The sequence below is a fragment of the Haematobia irritans genome, chromosome 2 (assembly GCF_050003625.1).
Source record: "Haematobia irritans isolate KBUSLIRL chromosome 2, ASM5000362v1, whole genome shotgun sequence".
In the NCBI taxonomy this organism is placed as follows: Eukaryota; Metazoa; Arthropoda; class Insecta; order Diptera; family Muscidae; genus Haematobia; species Haematobia irritans.
In genome coordinates, this window is record NC_134398.1 from 81,145,709 (window position 1) to 81,171,239 (window position 25,531).

The 25,531-nt window shown below is 34.9% G+C and overlaps 1 protein-coding gene across 1 annotated transcript in view; it reads right to left on the reverse strand.

Annotated features, from left to right (window-relative positions):
• Positions 1 to 211: 211 nt before the first annotated feature.
• Positions 212 to 25,531, reverse strand: part of crc (bZIP transcription factor crc) — a 102,307-nt gene continuing 76,987 nt past the window's right edge. Inside the window, exons 4-5 of the mRNA XM_075295414.1 lie at positions 15,748 to 15,983; positions 212 to 1,246 (exon numbers count right to left, since the gene is read on the reverse strand). Of these exons, the coding sequence (XP_075151529.1) occupies positions 650 to 1,246; positions 15,748 to 15,983 (833 nt within the window). The 3' untranslated portion in view covers positions 212 to 649. The remainder of the gene's footprint in view (positions 1,247 to 15,747; positions 15,984 to 25,531) is intronic.

Below are 25,531 nucleotides of genomic sequence, written 5' to 3' on the forward strand. Positions count from 1 at the left end.
ACCATTTCAAACCCATGAACTCACACCACTTGCAATGGGTACTCTTATCCCTTATTTGTCGCCGAATTATGTTCTGCTTCGTTTTTTTTTTTGTGTTGGCAATGCTAGCTAATTGCATCAAATTTCGATCGTGATTAGCCTCAGAAGAGAAACTTACTGAAATCCAAAGAAATCCCTTTCCTGGAATACCCCTTGACAAAATAAAACGGTATTTTTTTCAGGTAAACCCTTTTTTATTAAAAATAAATCAGTGTTCAGTATATTTACCATGGATGGAAAATGGAATTTTTTCGTAGGTTATATACAGATGTTTCAATTAAGTGTAATACCTACAAAATGGTGGTGCAGTTAAATAATGACGTCTATATCGTTCAACTGGCAAAATAAATTCGATAACCTTGTTTTAGACGGTCATGTCAAAAGTGCCAAATTAAACGAATAGACAAATTCCATTTTTATCGTAAGTCAAATACGTGACACTTTGTAAAGAAATCGTAAATAAAATACAAAATATTATGGAACATGGGGACATCATAAATACGATAAATTTTGCATAACGACATATGAATTTGATTTTAAAATAGGATTGGACAGAAATAATAAACAAAATATTGATGATTATTTAAAAAATTAAGTGTTCTTCCCGAATCTACATTTTCTTCTTTGCGTAAAACTCTCGAATAAGGGTCTTTAAATATTTGGCTTCACGTTTACGTTCGGCCAATTCACTTTTCAACTCCTCATGACGTTTGTTCAGCTCTTGTTCTTCCACGAGAATATATTCCATTTCAAGTTTCTTCTTCAGACGATAACGAGTTGCAGCGTTTTTATTCTGTTCCTTTTTGCGTATCTTACGATCTTCAACACCACGACCATAAGGACGTGTCCGCTTCTTGGGTGGTATTGGCGATGATGAACCACTAGAACAATCGCTGGAACTTTCAGTGGCATGATTTTGAAGTGGCGAGCAACTACCCGAAGATGGCACCCATTCGTCATCAGAGTAATCGGCCTGTGAAGTGGGTCCGGAAATAGAAGATTGAGACTCGCCATCTTCAAAGATTTTATCCGCTGCTGATTTCAGAATGTCATTGATTATTTGCGTATGGAATTCAATGTCGTCCTCTGAGCTCTCATCGGCAGTTGTACTGTTTTGGTGATTATTGTTGTTCCAATTGTTGAAGCCGAAAGGAGTATGAATTTGTGGATGTTGCAATGCTGGCTTTGGTTGTAAAACATCAGTTACCTGCAAAGAGAATTTAATCAGTTTCGATTCTTCACTAATAACCAAAAACTATAAAGGTTCAAATAATATACTCTTATTTTTCTACATGATTTTGATTTTCTGAATTGAATGTCGTCCCCGATACTCATATGATTTGTTTCTGTAACTAATAACATTCTCTTACTGTATCATTTCGAGGAATGACCAACATTACGCCATATTATTACGCATTAAACTATTATTCATCAGATTTTCTGTGAACTAAGTATTCTTTTTACTTCAACAGTTAAATGTTCTGTTAACATTTACAAATAGATTATAATTAAAGAAAAAAAAAAACAATTTATCCTAGTGTAGTTTATTTAGTTTAAAAAAAAACTTGCTTAACATCCCTTGTTTTGTCATAGAAAATAAATTGTGTATTATGAATAAAGGAGGAAAATTACAAACAGCTGTCACATTGGCTATTCTGCCACTACAAGATAATATGATGGCAAAATCTTTAATAAGCAATTAAGTTGGTCGGAGGATACATAGTTTTGAAAATGGTAATATTTATGAAAACATTTCGGTACTCATGTATCTACATAAAGACGTGTATCTTGTACCCAATTACATAAAGATCGCATGCAAATTTCAACCCTTATTTTGCAAATAAAATCGGCCAATCAGCTCATTAGGTCTTTCTGAGTCAATCGGTATATATTTATTTATTTTTTATTGCAATTTTAAAAACTATAATAACCATTAAAGACTTGCTACAAATACTATGGGTATCATCAGCATATAATAAAGGGTTTAACGGTCTTTTGCATATAGCTCCGTTTGAGCTTTAACTACCAGTTAACAGAAAGTAAATTTGAAATATCTTCTCTCCGCTTAACTTTAACTGAAAAATTTTAAGCAGTTCACCCTCTAATGCTCCAATTTTTTGGCCAGCTAATTAAATATTTAATGTTAACGACACAAAAGCAAGAAAACTAAACAAGAAAATTTTATACGGTAAAATTCAGTATATGCTGCAAAGCCTCTTAAACAGTTTCAACTAAGTTTTCTTTTTATTTTACCAATTTTTGTTGTCTTAAGGTGTGTTTTATTAAAAGCTTCCTTATTTAATGAAGCCCGCCTAAAGGCGGGATTGGGCATTAGAGGGTTAAGTTCCTAACTGGCACATGGAATATATGGGTAAGATGACAGATATGGACAAAGTTCGGTTTAAAAGTTTGTTAGTTAACAGAGGACTAACGGAGCTTCATGGAAATGGGGGTAATACGTATACTACTGCGGGCAAAATGTAGTTATTGTTTTATTGAATTGCCAGGACCAGAGATGGTCTGCATCAATTTTTTTTAGGTTTGCGACGGTCACAAAGTTGTAAACGTCACACAAGCGTCGTTAATGTAGAAAAAGTAACAAACGTCGCATGCAACGTGTCGAAAAAGTAATAAAGTCAGCAATACGGCGAATTCGATGATATCCAAGATAATACGTGAGAAGAAGTTTCAATTCTCAGGAATGTTCATAAAAGGTTTAATGAATTAGAAAAAAAAACAAACTGGAAAATAACTTATTCCAATGGGAAATTCCAAGGCAAAACTACTATGAACTACTCGATGGATAATTATCCTTTCACAAATGAACACATTTCTGCAGACCTGACATCAAAGGAAAACCACTCTTAAGTCTTGCATAAGTAAACTGCTGTTTAGAGAGAATTTTGCAAAACTATTTTTGAATTATTACAGCCAAAAATTCTCGAAAGTCTAACCATGCAAACCCAGAATAGTTTGAAGTAGCGAACGAGAGATGTAAATCTGGCGGTTTTCAAAAAAATTAATATAACAGCATATTTTTTTGCATCTTTTATTTCGGGGAGCAAAATTTAATTAAAACCAGTAAGGAAAGTCTATAGTCGGGCGGGGCCGACTATGTTATACCCTGCACCACTTTGTAGATCTAAATTTTCGATACCATATCACATCCGTCAAATGTGTTGGGGGCTATATATAAAGGTTTGTCCCAAATACATACTTTTAAATATCACTCGATCTGGAAGAATTTGATAGACTTCTACAAAATCTATAGACTCAAAATTTAAGTCGGCTAATGCACTAGGGTGGAACACAATGTTAGTAAAAAAATATGGGAAACGTTTAAATCTGAAGCAATTTTAAGGAAACTTCGAAAAAGTTTATTTATGATTTATCGCTCGATATATATGTATTAGAAGTTTAGGAAAATTAGTCATTTTTACAACTTTTCGACTAAGCAGTGGCGATTTTACAAGGAAAATAAATGTTGGTATTTTGACCATTTTTGTCGAAATCAGAAAAACATATATATGGGAGCTATATCTAAATCTGAACCGATTTCAACCAAATTTGGCACGCATAGCTACAATGCTAATTCTACTCCCTGTGCAAAATTTCAACTAAATCGGAGTTAAAAATTGGCCTCTGTGGTCATATGAGTGTAAATCGGGCGAAAGATTTATATGGCAGATATATCCCAATCTGAACCGATTTCAAGCAAATTTGGCTCGCATAGTTATAACGCTAATTCTACTCCCTATGCAAAATTTCAACTAAATCGGAGCAAAAAATTGGCCTCTGTGGGCAAATGAGTGTAAATCGGGCGAAAGCTATATATGGGAGCTATATCTAAATCTGAACCGATTTTGCTGATATTTTGCAAGTTTTTCGAGACTCATAAAATATTCGGATGTACGGAATTTGAAGATCGGTTGATATACACGCCAATTATGACCAGATCGGTGAAAAATATATATGGCAGCTATATCTAAATCTGAACCGATTTTTTCCAAAATCAATAGGGATCGTCTTTGAGCCGAAACAGGACCCTATACCAAATTTTAGGACAATCGGACTCAAACTGCGAGCTGTACTTTGCACACAAAAATACATCAACAGACAGACAGACAGACGGACATCGCTAAATCGACTCAGAATTTAATTCTAAGCCGATCCGTATACTAAAAGGTTGGTCTATGATTACTCCTTCTTGGCGTTACATACAAATGCACAAACTTATTATACCCTGTACCACAGTAGTGGTGAAGGGTATAAAGATGTTTATAATTTCTTTTATTAAACATTAGGTTTTCTACTTTAGGTTTACGACTTTTGGGACATACGTATTATACCGTCGTAATTGTATGTCGCAAAAGTCACAGTTTGCGACAGTTCAGGACTGTTAACGGCATATTTTATTATCAATATCAGTTATATATTTACGCTTGCCATTACCAAATGACTAATAGTGAATTTTTCAACACAGAAAAAATGTGACATACAGTGCTGTTCAAAACATTTGCAACCACGCTTCCTGTTGAATATAAAACGTAATTATAATGAAAATAAGAATATTAAAACCAAACGTTTAATGCAATGTTGTTGCTTATTATGTCAGCTTTAAAGATTTAAGAGAATAAGGAATCTAACGACAACGACTTTTTGATAATTTACAACATTAGTTAAAAATAAGAGTTTTACCCTGTTCAAAACATTTGCAACTAATACTAAGTCTTCTATATATTTAAAAAAAAAAATTTTAAAAAATATATAGGAGACTTAGGAGAATTTTAATAGTTGATGCTATCGTGATGCCTCTTGACTTCTGCTCATCTTCTGGGCATTTACACGATTTAGTGGTCAATTATATCCTTTGGTTCAGGTTCATATAGGGGTCATCAGGCTTTTTGAAAAATTTAGGCCAATTTTTCGTTTTACAATTTCCCAAAGGTTCTCCATGAGGTAAGACAACGGGGCAAGCAAGTCAAGCACACGCAATGTTCCATCGGAAATCCATTGCTGATAATAATCTCTGAAGGAGGCACTTCCCAGGATGCTTATGACAATATCACATCGGACAAATGTTTTTGTAGACTTCCGACGGCATAATACCCTCAACTCTATGATTCGGGCCAATAACTTGTCCAGAAAAACACCCACAGACCATAATATTGTCCCCACCACGATTGAAGAAACCCGTTGTATTTCCTGGATTAAGACTTTCCTCTGGGTCTTCGTACTAAACTTCTTCCATCGGAACCATACAATAGAGCTCGACCGAAGCATCGGCATTCGGCCAAAAGTCGATAATCGGCCACGAATCGGCCTTCGGCGTCAAGAGCCCGATTAACCGAAGCCGAAGCTTTTTGAATAATTTATTTCATATTGAATTGTCCCAGTGTTGAATTTGTCTCAGTCAAAACACCCAGTCCAAATATAACGCAAAAAAAATTTTAAAAAATCTTTTTTTTTGTCATTATAATATCAAACTATTGAATTTTGAATAATATAAAGTCTGTTAGTTCTAAAAGACATGGACTAAATTACTTTTTATTGTTGTTTTTAATTACAAATTTGAGGAAAATAATCGGCTTCGGCCGATTATTGCTTTTTTGCCGAACATCGGCTTCGGTCATTTGGCGTAGTCTTACGTTTCTTTTCACCTCGGCGCACAATTTTGGTGCATCCTCTTTTTATAACTCGAGACACAGTTGATTTGTGGAAATTATACTCTTCCCAAATTCATTTTTGTGATAACCCAACATTAAAATAATCTATATTTTGCTTTTTAACATGTTTATTATAATTATTGCCGGTCATTTATTGAATTATTCTCAATATAGGGCATAAAGGTCTATAACTATCAATTTATGGCCAAATTAGGCCGTATTCCTACCTGACCTTTCCTAAATGACCTTTTTTATACGTTTAATAGATCCTCTTTTAGGTCCTTATAACTATTACATGTAAAAAATACAAAAATAATGCTATTAAAGATGGAAATAGTACAGGGTGTTAGGTAGTTGCAAATGTCTTGAACAGGTCGAATAATGCGATTCTTTACCTTTCGGGAAATATCAATATTTTATAACTGCACATTCATTTGCGAAGAATTTGGAAGTACTACTTCATAAAGAATATTTTTAAAGTGGAAGCTAAACTATAAAATTCTTATTAAGGGATTATGTTCATAGTAGGGCTAGGTTAGGTTAAAGTGGCAGCCCGATTAAATTTCAGGCTCACTTAGACTATTCAGTCCATTGTGATACCACATTTAACTAAAAGTACCTATTACATATGGGCACTTCTAGTCTTAACCACTGAACCTTCTCCATTATTTACTTTTGTGGAACCAACCAGATTGCTCCAAAAACATTAACAAACTGCTTAAGTTAACGTTTTCCAGGTCAGCCAGTAATCTAAAGCTATATGCTCCTAAAATTCGCTTACGCCTTACACAAAAAGCAGGACACTCACACAAGAGGTGTTTAATTGATTCCTTTTCCTCCACGTCATGACAGCTTATACAATAGTCATTATACTTCACACCTATAGTTTTTGCAAATTCGCCTATCAGGCAGCGACCCGTTATAGCAGATATTAGGAGTGCTATCTGACGCCTTGAGAACACTAGCATATCTAGTGTGCGGTTTAAGTTTAAATGGGGCCATATTTGCTTGGTATCGTTACAACCCTTGCAATTTTCCCATCGAATATTGGCCATCATAACAGCCTTCTCACGCAGTAAGAGCTTGCAGGTGGCCAGAGGCATACCAACAGATTCCAGTTCCCCTGGAATATGTAAGGTAGTTCCTAGCCTTGCTAACACATCTGCTTCACAGTTCCCCGGTATGTTCCTATGACCAGGTCCCAATATTAGGTGAATATTGTACTGCTCAGCCACCTCGTTGAGAGATTTGCGGCAGTCTATGGCCGTTTTTGAGTTAAGGAACACAGAGTCCAAGGATTTTATTGCAGGTTGACTGTCTGAGTATATATTAATGCCAATATTTGTTGGAACATTACTTCTCAGCCAATTCACCACCTCTCTTATTGCCAATATTTCAGCCTGAAAAACACTACAGTGATTAGGTAATCTTATCGCTATTCGAATTTCCAGATCTTTAGAATATACTCCGAACCCTACTTGTCCATTCAATTTGGAGCCATCAGTATAGAAATCTATATATATCTTTTATTCCCCGGGGTCTGTGTACACCACGCCTCACTGTTGGGAATTAGAGTTTCAAACTTTTTGTCGAAAAGTGGTTTTGCCAGGGTGTAATCCACTACGTTAGGCACATCTGGCATTACTTTGAGGACCGAACTATGACCGTACATTTTTTCCGACCACAGCGATAGCTCGCGCAACCGCACAGCCGTTGTTGCAGCTGACTGTTTGGCCAAAATGTCTAAAGGCAATAGATGTAGCATGACATTAAGGGAGTCTGTTCCTGTCTTACTAAATGCGCCTGAGATACATAAGCTCGCCATACGCTGAACTTTATCTAAACAAGTCGGTTTCTGAAGTGCCGGCCACCAGACTACAACACCATATAGCATTATAGGTCTAACCACTGCCGTGTATAGCCAATGCACAATTTTTGGTCTTAGTCCCCACTTTTTCCCTATTGCCTTTTTGCACGAGTACAAAGCTACCGTGGCTTTTCTCGCCCTCTCTTCAATATTAAGCCTAAAATTCAGCTTCCTGTCCAAAATAACGCCAAGGTATTTTGCACACTCACCAAAGGGAATTTCAGTACCCCCTAAGGAAATGGGCCTAACCGTGGGAGTTTTGCGATCTTTGCAGTACATGACTATTTCTGTCTTTGCTGGATTTACACCAAGACCATTATCTTTCGCCCATTTCTCAGTCATCCGGAGAGCTCTCTGTATAATATCTCTGATTGTGGATGGGAATTTTCCCCTGACTGCCAGCGCCACATCATCTGCGTATGCCACCACTTTTATCCTTTCTTTTTCTAGAGAAACCAGAAGGTTGTTTATAGCAACATTCCAAAGAAGAGGTGATAGAACTCCTCCTTGGGGAGTGCCCCTGTTCACATACCTTTGTATGTTTGCTTGCCCTAGTGTGGCTGAAATACGTCTCTTTATTAGAAGTTCGTCTAACAGCCTAAGTATACCTGGATCAACATTCAGAGTTGTCAGTCCATTTAATATCGAGCTCGGATGGACATTATTGAACGCCCCTTCGATGTCTAGAAACGCCACGATTGTGTATTCTTTGACAGATAGTGAGCTTTCAATAAAGCTGACCAGTTCATGCAATGCGGTCTCAGTAGACCTGCCCTTCGAGTATGCATGCTGTCGTTTCGAGAGCAAACTTGAATTCACGCTAGTTCTAAGATACATGTCTATCATCCTCTCCAGGGTCTTAAGTAGGAATGAGGATAAGCTGATTGGTCGGAAATCCTTCGCACTCGAGTGAGAGGCTTTTCCTGCTTTAGGTATGAATACAACTTTTGTTTCCCTCCACTTTTCTGGAATATATGCTAAGTTTACACATTGTTTATATATCACCGTCAACCAGGGGATAATTCTTTCAGCCACTGCCTGTAACTCCGCCGGAGTAATTCCATCAGGTCCGGGGGATTTGAATGGTCCAAAGCTATTTAAAACCCATTTTATTCTAGATTCCGACACAATTTCCTCGATAGGAAATGATCGCTGAGCCTCTGTTACACCGCCAGAACATGGTTCAACCGTCTGATTTCCAGGGAAGTGTGTGTCCAAAAGTACCTCCAACGTCTCCTCACTGGACGTTGTCCAATTTCCCTCCGATGTTTTAATGAAACCTGGAGCGGTGTTAGTGGATGCTAGTACCTTCCGTAGTCTGGAAGCCTCTGACGTATTTTCAATACTGCTACAGTAATCATCCCAAGAGTTTTGTTGAGACCTTCTCAGTTCTCGTTTATATTCTCTCAGATTCATCTTGTAAGTGTCCCAATCCTCCGGAGCTCTTGTGGACTTTGCTTTGTTAAAGAGCTTCCTGCAGGATTTCCTCATATTACTTAACTCCGTAGTCCACCATGGCGGCCGATTTTTCCCCTTGGCTTTCCTCTAGGGCATGCAGCTTTCAGTGAAATGTTGAAGGCCTTAGTAATCCGCTCCACTGCGTGTTCGATATCTTGCACAGTGCTCATATTTGTCTCCGGCACTTCCGGTATCATCAAATTGAACGATTCCCTATACCTATTCCAATCAGCTTTCCTAACATTTGGCGGAAATATGGTCTTTGAAGTACGAACAGCCAATCTGAAACTGATGTAGCGATGATCTGAGAAGCTATGTTCCCTCAAAACTTGCCACTCAGATATCTTATCATTCAGTTCCGGAGAGGTCAACGTTACGTCCAAAACCTCTTGTCTGTTCCTGGTGACGAAGGTTGGTGCATCTCCCTTATTGCAAACTACCAGGTTAGTACGCAAAATAAACTCTAGTAGCGACTCTCCCCTTGCATTAGTATCACTACTTCCCCAAATACTATGATGTGCATTTGCATCGCATCCCATAATGAGTTTTGTCTTTGTTTTTAGTGACTCCTCAACTAAGGTCTTAACGGCACAGGGTGGCATCTCCCTATCATGTCCCATGTAGACCGAAGATACCCAATATTTGCATGTGGATATCTCTAAACTGGCTACGACAGTGTCTGCATTGCTCAATGAAGGAAGCAGAAACAAGTTTAGTTCGTTTTTAGCAATTATACATGCTCGATTTATATCGTTACCGGTATTATGCAAAAGTTTGAAACCCGGAGTGCTTAATTCACAGATCTTGTTCTTATATATGTATGGTTCTGGAATAAGAACTATATCTATGTCTCCTTTCATCAGGAGGACTTTTAAGGCAGCACAAGCGGCCTTACAATGGTGAAGATTTATCTGGAGGAACCGTAGAACCATCCAAATTTTCAACCACCGTCACATCAGCCGCTTCAATTGAGTCATCAAGGGCTTCCTCTTCACAGATCTCGGTGACTCTCGCAACAATCCGCGGTTCAGCTTTGGTGAGGCTTGAGCCTGTAGAAACTTCCCGCATATGATTTTCGCCATAGTCTGCAGGTTTTATGTCTCCTTCGGCTTCGCTAGGAGATTTTTTCACTGCTGACTCTACCGGAGGCTTGTCCGTTTCGGTATCCTTTGGCTGATCGCTTTTGTATACCTTCATATGGATATCATGAAAGCCATAACTTACGCGTCCTTGGGTCTGGGCTAGATGTGGCAGCGACTCTATGTTTAATATAAACACCGCATGTCGTCTTGGTCCATCCACCTCATCCAAACGACCAACCTTCCAATCGGCGGTTGGAAGATCTGGGTTACATTCTTTTAGTCTCTCTAGTATTGACTCAGGATCAGGAGGGTTTGCCGGTATCCATGCATGTGCTCTAGGTTTAGCCGGTATGTCTTTTTTATCGACTAACTCCAAAGCGGCTCCTTCCCAAACTTCACCAATTAGCATCAATGCAGCTTTAAAGCAATCCATAGACCTCTGGTCTGCAAAAGCTATTAACTTATATCGTCCTTGATACCATCCAGCATCTTGCCGTCGAGGACTTGGTCCGGGAAACTTTTTTCGCACCTCTGAGTAGACACCAGACATCGCGTTCTCAATTTCCCCCCATTTTTGCCTTGGAATCATACCGTCCAATGCTCCTTTATTAATAATAGCCATCACAAGGCTGTCTTTTGCAACTGAGGCAAACGATCTTTGATCCCGTTTAGAGGATGGCAACTCATCCGGTGATCGTTCCCTTTTTCAAGCTTCAAGAATTCCTTGAGCCCATTTTAAGGAATCGCTTTGCTTAGCCGACAACGTGCTTGGGTCGACTGATCCTAATTTCTTTAGGATAAACAAAGCATTTCTTCGTTCCTTGAATCTCTTTCGAGAGGGATTGCCTCCTTTTGATGTCGTCACCTTAGAAAAGGTTCGACTTGCCAAAGTGTCACCGCCAGTCGACTCGTCTACAGGTCGACTAATTGGGCCTGTAGGGCTAGTTGCAAATGTTTTGAACAGCACTGTGTAGTTATTCACACAGAAAAAAATTCCTTAGTTAAACTAACGCTAAATTTAATTTATTTTTATTGCAAAAAAATGTTTGCTAGCAGTAAAATTTTATTACCTTTTTCGAAATTTTCCACAGCTTAATGAAATCTTACTTTTTTTAAGTATCCCTCAAATATAAAGTATAAAGTTCAATGACCGTACACATAAATTCAATATGAACTAAAACAAAAGAACATTTTTGTACGATTCCCAAAAATAGCTAGAATTAACTATTATATATAATATAAATATAAATTAAATTATATATACATTAAAATTTTAATTTAAGGAAAAGTGATATATGGTATGTACTTGTAAAATTGTTTAGGAAAAACCCATTATAAAAAACCCCTTTTCTAGAGGTTCAAGTGTAATTTACAGAGATAGTCCGAGTAGCTTTTTTGGGTTTTCAACTGTCAAAAAGCTATATAATGTTCACATTTATAATACCACTGTTCGTATTTTGATATTTTGCAACCCTTCCTGAATACCATAATTTGGGATTAGCTCATATAGACTATTCAATCCATTGTGATATTTGCTCATATTAACCTCCATATTCCACAAATTGCAATATTCTTCCAGCCTATTAATCATCCGTTGAAGAACATAAACATCATTCGCTAGCAGGACAATGCCATCAGTATAAAGCCAAAGTGGTACTTTAGTGCCACCGCCAAGCCATTCGTAAAGATCATCTAGGTACAAGCAAATGGACTTTTTGAGATGTTTTGAGAATTGGAGAAATGTGTACTTTATCAAGAGGGATAACTTTGGAGTGGATGAAATAGATTTAGATAACAAGTATATACAGCAGTAAGTTCGGCCGGGCCGAATCTTAAATACCCACCACCATGAATCAAACATAAGTTTACTTTGAAAACTCTTCGTCGTAGCGGGTTTCTTGATAATATATAGAATTTTAGGGGGTTTGATGACAAATTTTCTCCCAAGCAAACCTATGAAGATTAGATCAGATTCTGGATTTATGAGATCCAATTTTGTTTGAGTTTTAGAGAAATCATAAACATATCGTGTATATGATGAAATAACGCCTTGATTTGAAATCTTAAATCTGTATATCTTTCCCGCCATTATTTAAATGAATACGATGAGTAAAATCTGGAAATTTTACTTTCAGTTTCAAGCAATTTTCATGATCAGTGCGCCTGTTATACCCTGAAAGAAGTGTTTTCTTTCCTGAGGAACGAAATTTTAGACAAGCAAAGTTTTCTTTTGACAATAATTTTAGAGACAATCGTTAAATCGCTTATCAAAAATTCGGATTAGTTTGCTTTAAACGAAATTACTTCATACGAAAGGGGAATTTCGTTTGTCTAAAATTTAATTCCGAAGGAAAATATTTTTTCTTTGGGTGTACCCTCAAGAAGTTAAATCGGTCTATATCAACGCCTTACCAAAAGGGCCGGTAAAAATAAATGCGATACAGATTTTTAAGGGTTCACACAAAAAAATTTCACGAAAATTTTTCCAATTAAAATTGTAATAGAGTTTCAAAAAATATTCAATTAAAAATTTAATTGATTCAACAAATTCTTTAATTGAAACAAAAATCAATCACAAAAATAATAGTATCAATTAATTTTTTAATTGGATCAATTAACTTTTTAATTGATCTTCAATTAATTTTTTAATTGATACTATCATTTCTGTGATTGAAGACATTTCAATTAAAAATTAATTGGATCAATTAATTTCGTGATTGAATCAGGAAAAAAAATTTTTGTGTGTTTAAAATACCAGTATATTTACATTTTTGTGCAAATCGGATAAAAACTACGGTTTCTAGAAGCCCAAGGAGATAAATCTGGAGATCGGTCTATGTGGAGACTATACTAAAACATGGGTCGACACACACCATATTCGGTTGACCTATTTGTGGTCAGCCGGATTGCAAAAGTCCTAGAAATAAATTCGGGAGTTAGGTCTATGTGAGGGCTATACCAAAACATGGACCAATACTCACCACCTCTTAATGTTCCTCAAATACCTCTAGAATTCCACTTTCAGACGAATTTGGTAAAACTACGAATTCTAGAAGCCCAAGAAGTAAAATCGGTAGATCAGTCTATATAGGGGCTATACCAAAACATGGACCGATACGGACCATTTTCGACACACCTCTTTATGGTCCTAAAACCTCTAGATTTCCAATTTCCGACAAATTGGATAAAAACTACGGATTCTAGAAGCCCCAGAAATAAAGTCGGGAGATAGGTCTATATGAGGGCTGTACCAAAACAGGAACGATAGGCACCATTTGCGACACACCTATTTGTGATCTTAAAATACCTCTAGATTTTCAATTTCAAGCAAATCCGCTAGAAAATATAGTCCCTAGACGCCCAAGAAGTAAAATCGGGAGATCGGTCTATATGGGGGTTATACCAAAACATGGACCGATACGGACCATTTTTGACACACTACTTTATGGTCCTAAAATACCTCTAGATTTTCAATTTCAGGCAAATCGGATAGAAAATATAGTTTCTAGACGCCCAAGAAGCAAAATCGGTAGATCGCTCTATATGGGGGCTATACCAAATCATGGACCGATACGGACCATTTTCGACACACCTCTTTATGGTCCCAAAATACCTCTAGATTTCCAATTTCAGGCAAATAGGATAGTAAATACAGTTTCTAGAAGCCCAAGAAACAAAATCGGGAGATCGGTCTATTGGGGGCTATACCAAAACATGGACCGATAGGTACCATTTTCGGCACACCTTTTTATGGTCCTCAAGTACCTCACGATTTTCAATTTCAGGCAAATTGGATAAAAACTACGGTTTTTATAAGCCCAAGACCCCAAATCGGGAAGTCGGTTTATATGGGGACTATATCAAAACTTGGACCGATATAGCCCATCTACGAACTTGACCTTCCTGCAAACAAAAAACGAATCTGTGCCAAATTTCAGGATGATAGCGCCATTATCGAAGGCTGTAGCGTGATTACAACAGACAGACAGACGGACATGCTTATCTCGTCTTAGCATTTCTCTCTGATCAAGAATATGTATACTTTATATAGCCGGAAATCGATATTTCGATGTGTTACACACTGAATGACAAACTTATTATACCCCCATCACCATTCTATGGTGGTGGGTATAAAAAATAAATAATAAAAAATAGAGTAGGCCAATTTTTCAGCCCACATCCATTGTACATGTAATTGTTATAAGGAAACCCCTCTTGCTCAAGAATAACATCAACAATACAACAATAGCTCAGAATAATGTTAAACTACAACTACTTTTACAACTACAACTAATTTAAAAACTAATATTAACTTATATATGTTTTGATATTTTACTGACCACTTGCGACTTATGACTACCCTATAAATTACTTGTACCATGTCGAAATCTAAGTAGTTGTAACCAAACCCTATAGTTACTATAATTACCCTATCGTCGTAGCAATAATTACTTATTCACACAATCACGAATTTAATTGATCCAATTAATTTTTAATTGAATTATCTTCATTCACAGAAATTATAGTACCAATTAAAAATTAATTTAAAGTCAATTAGAAAATTAATTGATCCATTAAAAAATGAATGATTCAAATAAAAAATTTGTTGAATCAATTAATTTTTTAATTGAATATTTTTTAAAACTAAATTAAGACTTTAATTGGAAAAATTTTCGTGAATAATTTGTCTGTGTTCATTTATTTAATTTAGTTTAATTATCTTATTTTAGGGAGCCACCGTGGTGCAATGGTAAGCATGCCCGCCTTGCACACACAAGGTCGTGGGTTCGATTCCTGCTTCGACCGAACACCAAAAAGTTTTTCAGCGGTGGATTATCCCACCTCAGTAATGCTGGTGACATTCCTGAGGGTTTCAAAGCTTCTCTAAGTGGTTTCACTGCAATGTGGAACGCCGTTCGGACTCGGCTATAAAAAGGAGGTCCTTTATCATTAAGCTTAACATGGAATCGGGCAGCACTCAGTGATAAGAGAGAAGTTCACCAATGTGGTATCACAATGGACTGAATAGTCTAAGTGAGCCTGATACATCGGGCTGCCACCTAACCTAAACTAACCTAACTTATTTTATTTCTATTTTGCTAAATCGTTTCTGAAAAAGTCAATACCCATATTCGTCATGATTTTAGACAAAGTTCAAAGAAAGGCAAACATTTGAACCACGGACGTGTGGGCTTCGATAAAACAATTGAAGGGTCTCTGTAGCAGCTGGCATATACCAAACCAAACTGTTTTCCTACAAACCCAGTATAAATGCGTTCTACGATAGTCACGTTACGTGCAATTAAGTCATTGAATTCGTTATTCGTGAACTAAAAAATACCCGGACATGAACTTGAACTGGTTAAAGAGAAATGAACTTCAAAGGATAGAGTTTTCAACACTAGTTTTTTGAGTTGAAGGGATAAATATTTGAAATTATAGAAAAGTAATATTGGAAAGGAGTATCTGTCTACATGTATTTCTATGTCTCCCTTTCAAGTTTCTCTTGGGAGATCGAGAACAAACCTACAACTGTCTTAGAACCTAACATAGAGAGATTATATTGATTGATCAATTGATCAAAATATTGATTGCACCTATACGTCTTTTAAAAATTTAATCATTTAAAACTTACTTGTTCACATGTAGTGGTCACAGTATCCAATGGTGGAGATATTGCTTCCAATGGCGATGGTACAGCCGTCTGAGGTGGTGAACATGGTGGTGTTAGTTGTGTCAAAACAACTGATGAATTTTGATTTGCAAATCCAAAATGATTGATTTCAGCAAGAACTTTAACAGCCTGCAATGGGTTGCTGATGGTACTATCGATAGAGCTATCCAATAATGGTGTTGGCGAATAAAAGTTTTCTAGAAAAAGAAAAACATAGAAATATTCATTAAAAATAAAACCAATTAAACTAAAACTAAAACCAATTAAAAAGTCTTTAAACGCGAGTGGTGAGTTTATAACTCGCCAAAAAAGTCATGGTTACATCCCTAGTAGAAATGCAAAACTATTGTAAGACAAAGATTAGCGTGTTTGTTTGCCAACAACGTATTTAAATATTTGAGTAAAACCGAACAGCGTGATAATATGTGAATTTTGTGAATCAAATAAATACCAATGCGTGTTGATTCTGGGTACCAGTAAATTGAACTGTAAACAAACAAAATCTTAAACAATGCGTTTTTGATGTGTATCGAAATATATGAGAATAACTCTACAATACAAAAGAGCTGCATGCATGCTAACTATTTAACGAAATTTTCAGTAAAGCGGCTAAAAATTCCGATTGTGAATGCATCGGATTCCAAAATTTTGATTAAGTACTGAGTATCAATGAAAATGTCAAGTGTTTATTTTTCAGATATTTATGAGTTGATACATGACATAATTTGTACTTAAAGTCAAGTTAGAAATTGTAGTCAGGCTGTAGTAAACTCATTCAAGAAGGGCTTTGCTTTAAAAATAAAAAAAAATAACAAATTGAGATTTGTATCTTAATATTAGAACACAAAACTTACATTTAAAAGCGAGTTGGTTAAAATAATACTTAGCATAATAATGGTAAAAATGTCTTAAATTTTTCTGTAGCTGAATCTCCATATTGGAGATGCTTGATATCCTGTTTGTGCAATCATAACATCGGCGATAGCTACTACTGTTCACCACATGAATGTCGAAAATTTCATATACGAGGGCAGTTCGGAAACTTCTTAGCCTAGCACAAAAAGCGCAATATAAACAGAAAAAAGTTAAGTGTTTTGGAAACTTCCATCTCTGTTATGAACACATGTTAAATTTTGTTTCGATCTGGCAGTTCCTTCATATAGAAACAGGTGTTCAAAAAAGACGCATCCGCAAGTTTTTTACAATGGAAAAATTAGAAATGCGTTCTGTCGTTAAATATTTACAAAAAAGGTTTATCGGGACAAGAAATTCGTAATGATATGGTGAATGTGATAGGTGAAAGTGCTCCTTCATATGCAACAGTAAAAAATTGGGTTGCTGAATTTAAACGTGGCCGTACAAGCATTGAAGATGAACCACGTAGTGGACGTCCAAAAACAGCAACAACAGCAGAAATTGTAGCCAAAGTGCAAGATATGGTATTAAATGATCGACGAGTAAAAGTGCGTGAAATTGCTAATATCATGGGCATCTCAAATGATCGAGTCCATTTAATTTTGCATGAAGAACTACAGATGATAAAGCTTTCTGCAAGATGGGTGCCGCATTTGTTAACAGTCGCTCAAAAACGCATAAGAATGAACATTTCTCAAGCTTGTTTGGATCGTTTTAAGCGAAATAAAATGGATTTTAAGCGTCGTCTCATAAATGTTGATGAGACATGGATCCACCACTATACTCCAGAGACAAAAGAACAATTCAAACAATGGACTGAAGCTGTGCCCCAAAGAAGGCAAAAAACAATTCAATCGGCTGGTAAGGTTATGGCAACGGTTTTTTGGGATTTCAAAGGTATTTTATTTATTGACTATCTGCAAAAGGGTAAAACAATAAATTCAGAGTACTATTGTAACCTTTTGGATCAATTAAATGTACAAATTCGAGAAAAACGTCCTGGGTTATAACACAAAAAAATAATTTTTCATCAAGACAACGCACCAGCGCACAAGAGTGTTTTAACAATGGCTAAAATCAACGAATTAAAGTACGAGTTCACCACCCACCTTATTCTCCTGATTTAGCTCCCAGTGACTTTTACTTGTTCCCAAATCTAAAAATTCTTTGCTGGCAAGCGTTTTACCTCAAATGAAGATGCAATTACAGTTGTAAACCACTATTTTGAAGGCCTTGAGGAAAACTATTTTAATCAAGGGATAGAATTGCCAGAAAAGCGTTGGACTAAGGGTATTTTTGAAAAACTAACTATTCTCTTTCATTGATAGGCTAAGAAGTTTCCGAACCGCCCTCGTATGTGACCTTCTTTTAAAGTTACTACAATGAAAAGGCTTCTGAATGTAAATTGATGATATACAGAAATAGACTTAGCTTCAGAATGTTCGCGGACAACGTAAAGATTTTCCGATGATTTTCTGATTAAGACGAAAAATGCTATCTTCAAGCTGATCTCGACGACTTTTATAAATTGTGTGATGTTAGTTTGATGGACTTAAACAAATCTAAGTGTAAATTAATGCGATTTTCAATAGGAACTCCTCTCAATACTAATTATTTGTTTTTTTTTTTTTGTTTTTTTTTTTTTTTTGGATCTAACGAACTAGAAGCTGTAGATTCCTATATAGATCAGGTTTACTTATGGATCAACGCCTGAACTTTCGTAAGAATATTCAAATGGTAGTTAGTAAAGCTTACACTGCACTTGGCTTCATGAAACGGCGCATCAAAGAATTCAACTATCACTTAGTCATGAAAACTTTATACACGTCATTCGTAAGACCAAACTTGGAATACGGTTCCGTAGTGTGAGACCCCTATATGACATTTTTAAGAATGACAGATACTTGAATCTGTCCAAAAGCAATTCCTTCTATTCTGTCTTTGCGGGCGTGGGTGGAACCACAGCTCACTCCCGTCATACGAATATAGACTGAATATTATAAGATTACCCTCATTGTCAATTAGGAGGACTTTTGTTATCTATATTATTCAACCAAAAATTGAATCAGAATTTCTCCTTAATAGAATTCTGATCAACGTTCCGATCAGACTATGGAGCCATATATATTTTTAGGATTGGTTCAAACAAAATATTGTTTATATTGTTCAAACATATTGTAGTTTGTTGTCGAAATGCATCAGCACCGACTTCGATATTCGATTGGCATGTACAATTATTGAGTATATTTTCCTGAAGGCAGGGATTACCCGAAGCTAATCTTTCTTCGTTTCCAGATTGTGACATGTTGTAATTCACCCAAACCCAAACTAGGTAACCACATCTCATTACTATTAGCATTAACAGGAGTAAAGCTGTCATTACTCGTTGCATTACATTGCGGTGAGTTATAATGACTAACTTGTAATGATAAAATAACTAGTTCTCGGTCATTTTCGAATTGTTATTCTCAAATTTTTAGGCAGTTGGCTGTTAATGACTTAATAAAATAGAATAAATGTTGGTACCATTAGGTATAATTATTCACATAATTGAGCATTTACTTAAAAAAATCAAAAAGAATATGTAATGTAACGGCAATTCTAAACATTTTTCCGTTAAGAAATTTCTATCACAAATATTTCATAATAATTGTGCTTTAAATTAATGCCATTATCATATTATGTTTTAAATAAATGCTTTCTTATACCGCATTCACATTACACTTCCAAAATGCACTTAAACTAGATTTCAAATGCCATTTGCGTTATAAAAAAGGGACTTAAAATCCAATTTTAGTAGATTTCGAACCTAATGAGAATTGGCTATTGGATATATTATAACGTAATTCGCGAATACAACTCCCTTAAACAACCTACATTTACTTCTATTTTAAGTGTGAAATTAATTTGCGTGTAATCTTATTTAGATGATTTATTAGATTTTTTGTTTATTTATAGAATATTCGTTTCTATTCAAGTAGTGCTCCTATTACAGCATTACTCGCCATATTTTGATCCATTGTAATCGGCGATAGAAGCCAATATTTTCGAGATTTGGTTGCCTGAGACAATACGTGGCTAACAGGTTGGCTGATAAGTCCCCGGTCTGACACATAGATGGCGTCCCTAGTATTAAATGCATATTATTTTTATATAGTACCAACCTTCAAATGATTCGTGTCAAAATTTCACGTCTGTAAGTCAATTAGTTTGTGAGATAGAGCGTCTTTTGTGAAGCAACTTTTGTTATTGTGAAAAAAATGGAAACAAGGAATTTCGTGTTTTGAAAAAATACTGTTTTCTGAAGGGAAAAAATACGGTGGAAGCAAAAACTTGGCTTGATAATGAGTTTCCGGACTCTGCCCCAGGGAAATCAACAATAATTGATTGGTATGCAAAATACAAGCGTAGTGAAATGAGCACGGACGACGGTGAACGCAGTGGACGCCCGAAAGAGGTGGTTACCGACGAAAACATCAAAAAAAAACACAAAATGATTTTGAATGACCGTAAAATGAAGTTGATCGAGATAGCAGAGGCCTTAAAGATATCAAAGGAACGTGTTGGTCATATCATTCATCAATATTTGGATATGCGGAAGCTTTGTGCAAAACGGGTGCCGCGCGAGCTCACATTTGACCAAAAACAAGTACCAACCTTCAAATGATTCGTGTCAAAATTTGACGTCTGTAAGTCAATTAGTTTGTGAGATAGAGCGTCTTTTGTGAAGCAACTTTTGTTATTGTGAAAAAAATGGAAACAAGGAATTTCGTGTTTTGAAAAAATACTGTTTTCTGAAGGGAAAAAATACGGTGGAAGCAAAAACTTGGCTTGATAATGAGTTTCCGGACTCTGCCCCAGGGAAATCAACAATAATTGATTGGTATGCAAAATACAAGCGTGGTGAAATGAGCACGGACGACGGTGAACGCAGTGGACGCCAGAAAGAGGTGGTTACCGACGAAAACATCAAAAAAATCCACAAAATGATTTTGAATGACCGTAAAATGAAGTTGATCGAGATAGCAGAGGCCTTAAAGATATCAAAGGAACGTGTTGGTCATATCATTCATCAATATTTGGATATGCGGAAGCTCTGTGCAAAATGGGTGCCGCGCGAGCTCACATTTGACCAAAAACAACGTGTTGATGATTCTGAGCGGTGTTTGCAGCTGTTAACTCGTAATGCACCCGAGTTTTTCCGTCGATATGTGACAATGGATGAAACATGGCTCCATCACTACACTCCTGAGTCCAATCGACAGTCGGCTGAGTGGAGAGCGACCGGTGAACCGTCTCCGAAGCGTGGAAAGACTCAAAAGTCCGCTGGCAAAGTAATGGCCTCTGTTTTTTGGGATGCGCATGGAATAATTTTTATCGATTATCTTGAGAAGGGAAAAACCATCAACAGTGACTATTATATGGCGTTATTGGAGCGTTTGAAGGTCGAAATCGCGGCAAAACGGCCCCAAATGAAGAAGAAAAAAGTGTTATTCCACCAAGACAACGCACCGTGCCACAAGTCATTGAGAACGATGGCAAAAATTCAAGAATTGAGCTTCTAATTGCTTCCCCACCCACCGTATTCTCCAGATCTGGCCTCCAGCGACTTTTTCTTGTTCTCAGACCTCAAAAGGATGCTCGCAGGGCTGCAATGAAGAGGTGATCGCCGAAACTGAGGCCTATTTTGAGCAAAACTGAAGGAGTATTACCAAAATGGTATCAAAAAATTGGAAGGTCGTTATAATCGTTGTATCGCTCTTGAAGGGAACTATGTTGAATAATAAAAACGAATTTTGACAAAAAAAATGTGTTTTTCTTTGTTAGACCGGGGACTTATCAGCCAACCTGTTATTTTGCAAGCTTTGGTGTATCTACGAATAAGTGATTACATATTAGGTGATTATATGCTTTAAGAGCACTACTTATTTCATGGCCGAAAGTATGCCTGGGGAGAAATACTTTCCTCCTAGGACATGCGTATGTAAATGTAATCCGGAGCGATGCCAAGTGGTTATTAATTTTTAAATAGGCTTACATACAAAATTACCGGGTAATGAGACTTTTTGCTGGGCAGGAGATGAAGTTCAAATAAGTAAAATTTTATAGATGTGTGAAAATTTAAAATGTGAATATGTAAATATGTACGACGAAGTAGAAAACAAACTTACATCTAAACTTAAATAAATGAAATGAATAAATTATAAAATTATATTTGTATTCGATAAGAACAAAGAAAAAATTACGAATCAATGTATGCTATAATTTTTTGTGTTTTTACAAACTTCAAATTCAAATCTATCATGTGTTCTGTGTTATAATTTTTTATATTATAAAGTATGAATTTCACCTTAGGCATTTTCTAAATTAATACATGTTTGCATCCGCACATATTATATTTAAAAAATGTTATGTCCCAAAATCTCATGTTATACCAGTTTATGAATATTTGCACTTAACAATAATGTACTAAAAAGTTGAGTTCCAAACATACAATTTTTACACCGAAACATATAAAAGACTTTTTCGTCCGTGTACAACTTACAACTTTATGGTATTATAAACTTGTCTGAGAATCGAGAATCGTTAAAAAGAAATATTATTATTAATACTTCAAATAAAAAAAGAGTTACTATTTATTCTGAAGATGATACAACTTTGATCTCTGCTAGACACGCATTACCTTCGCCGTGTAAACTAGCTATTGTTTCAAACGGTCAATTTATAGATTTATGGCGAACAGATTAACTTATCTAAGTTCAAACTTTGTTAACTTCTACTACAATTAACTGTGCTTTAACCAAAATGTTAAAGAAATTGCAAATCGATTTTTTTTTTTAATTTCAGATGCTTTTAAGTCAGCCAACAGGAAATCAAACTTTATACAAACAAAATTTTACCCCATTCTCATTTTCAGACGAAGAATTTCGCTTCCAAAAGAAATTTTAGACAAAAAATCTTCCTCCCACAGAAAAACATATTTGCTCAATTTCAATAGTAATTGAACTTCTAAACATACTCAATCTTACTGATCAACACTAATTAACACAAATAAAAATTTAATTGGATCAATAAAGTTTTAATTGGAGTCATTATCATTATTATTTACGCGAGAAAATTTCGTTGATCTTCTAAGAAAACTATTCGTTCACTGTACTCTTTACCAATTAAGAAGATGAGAACTAACAATACCAGTAAATAAAAAGTTTGTACATTTTAAACAAATAAATATCTATAAGTCTATAATTAGGTTAGAATTAGTGGCACAGCCCGTTATTTTAGACTCGGAGTATTCAACCCATTTTGGCAATGAAGTTATGTTCTAAGTTCCAATGTTTTGCAATTTCTTTTAGACATGTATATAGCCTTTTAAATCTCTATTTGCAACAATGGAGAATTTTAAACGCATAGCGGACCTATCACAATTTGCTTTCCATTGTGTTAGTTTAAATAAAATAAACGAAAAAAGCAGTATCCCAACGACCTCAGCAACAAAAGATTACAAAGAAATATGAATTTGTATAGCGTATTTAATTGTGCTTCAAGTTGAAACTGAGTCTAAGATTGCGAATGAGATGAGATAGAAGGAGGGGTGTTGGGGATAATGGGAAGAGCCTTAGCAGAAATCGAGACCAAAAGGTTATCACTCCAATGCATTGGCCCAATTGCAATAACAAAATGCGTATTTCAAAAGTAGACAAATGCATGAAGCAGTCCATACTCGTCTATTTACATAGACAGAGAATATTCGAAATGGAAATAGATAAAAATGCATTAAAAAAATAAATAAAACAAGTTTTAGTTGGAATACCGAGGCCAGAGAATTTATTAAAATTTAATAAATTAAACGCGTTTAATCACTTTCGGTATAATGCGTTTATTACCTCTTTGTCGAACTGCGAACTTTCGACATTTTTAATATTTGGTAAAGTCAACTTTTCAATTTTGCCTGTTGCCGCCTCCTTTTAAAGATTGTTTAATCAAATCATTTTAAATATCAGTTAAAAGTTACTTACTAAACCTAAGGATTGGAAAGTGAAACAAAAAGTCGACCTCGACCAATGCAAAAATCGATTTTTTACGTTTTAAAATAGTGAAGAAGTCTGCCTTTTACACTGAAAAAATGTTCACCAAAAACATTTCCAATTATATAGAAATGAGCATTTTAACATTTTTAATTAAAATACTAATAAATGCTATAAACTCATATAAATAATTATAAATAAATAAATAATAACGCAATAAATAATTGATTGCCTCAATTAAAAAATTAATTGAGTCTTGCGTCCAACATCAATTAAATGTTTAATTGAACCAATAAAAACATCAATTGAAAGTGCCGATTAATCAATTCATTATTTAATCAAATGTGTTTATTTTAAAAAATTTTGTGTTGGTACTATCATTTTCTTGATTGAATCAATTTTAATTAAAAGCTAAATTGGATCAATTAATTTCTTGATTGAATTAGAAAATAACTGTCTGTGCGACTTCGCTACTTAAATTACTCGATGAGTTATACGCATAAAACATCACTCACATTCCTTTGAATAATTCATAGTCGGCTATGCGATTTTTTTTTGTTAACCCTTGTGTATGTGATAACAACACAGAAAAAAATATCACCAAAATATTTCCAATTAAAAAGTTAATTGAAGTTGAAATTTTTTCAATTAATAAATTAATTGGTACAATTAACTTTTTAATCAAGATGGAAACATTAAGTTAATTAAGTCAATGATTGAAAATTTTAAAATTTTGAATTAAAAAGTTAATTGATACAATAAACTTTTAATCAAATTCGGGAGACTAAGTCAACTAAAAAAGTGATTAACATTTTTTAAAATTTTTAATTAAATTTTTTTCAAACAATCAATTGTTAATCCAAATAAAAATTCTAAGCCAATTCAAAAGGTAATTGAAAATAGTTACCTTTTTTAATTAATAAATTAATTGAGTTTTGCAATCAACATCAATTAAATTTTTAATTGAATCAATTAAAAAATTAATTGAAATTTGGTAATGAAATCAATTAATTTTTTAATCAAGATTTTTTTCTATGCCCAATTAAAACTGTGATTGATACTATCATTTGCGTGATTGAAGACATTTCAATTAAAAAATTAATTGGACCAAGTAATTTCGTGATTGAATCAGAAAAAAAATTTTTTGTGTGAATGGAAGCGATACCAGCGTGATGAGGTCCCGTGGGACCTACAATAAAAAAAGGATGGTAGAGAGGTTATCCCTACGATATTTTTCGATCATTTACTGTAGGTGGACTCTTCTATAATGCACAAATTGCATATATAAACATTTGGTTGTAAATATACACACAAAAAAAATTTTTTCTGATTCAATCACCAAATTAATTGATCCAATTAATTTTTTAATTGAAATGTCTTCAATCACGAAAATGATAGTATCAATCACAGTTTTAATTGGGCATAGAAAAAATTCTTGATTAAAAAATTAATTGATTTTTTCAGCAAATTTCAATTAATTTTTTAATTGATTCAATTAAAAATTTAATTGATGTTGATTGCAAAACTCGATTAATTTATTAATTAAAAAAGGTAACTATTTTTAATTACTTTCTGAATTGGCTTAGAGTTTTTATTTGGATTAACAAATGATTGTTTGAAATACAATTTAATTAGTCTTCCGAATTAGATTAAAAAGTTAATTGTATCAATTAATTTTTTAATTACAAATTTTAAAATTTTCAATCATTGACTTAATTAACTTAATGTTTCTATCATGATTAAAAAGTTAATTGTATAAATTAATTTATTAATTGAAAAAATTTTCAACTTCAATTAACTTTTTA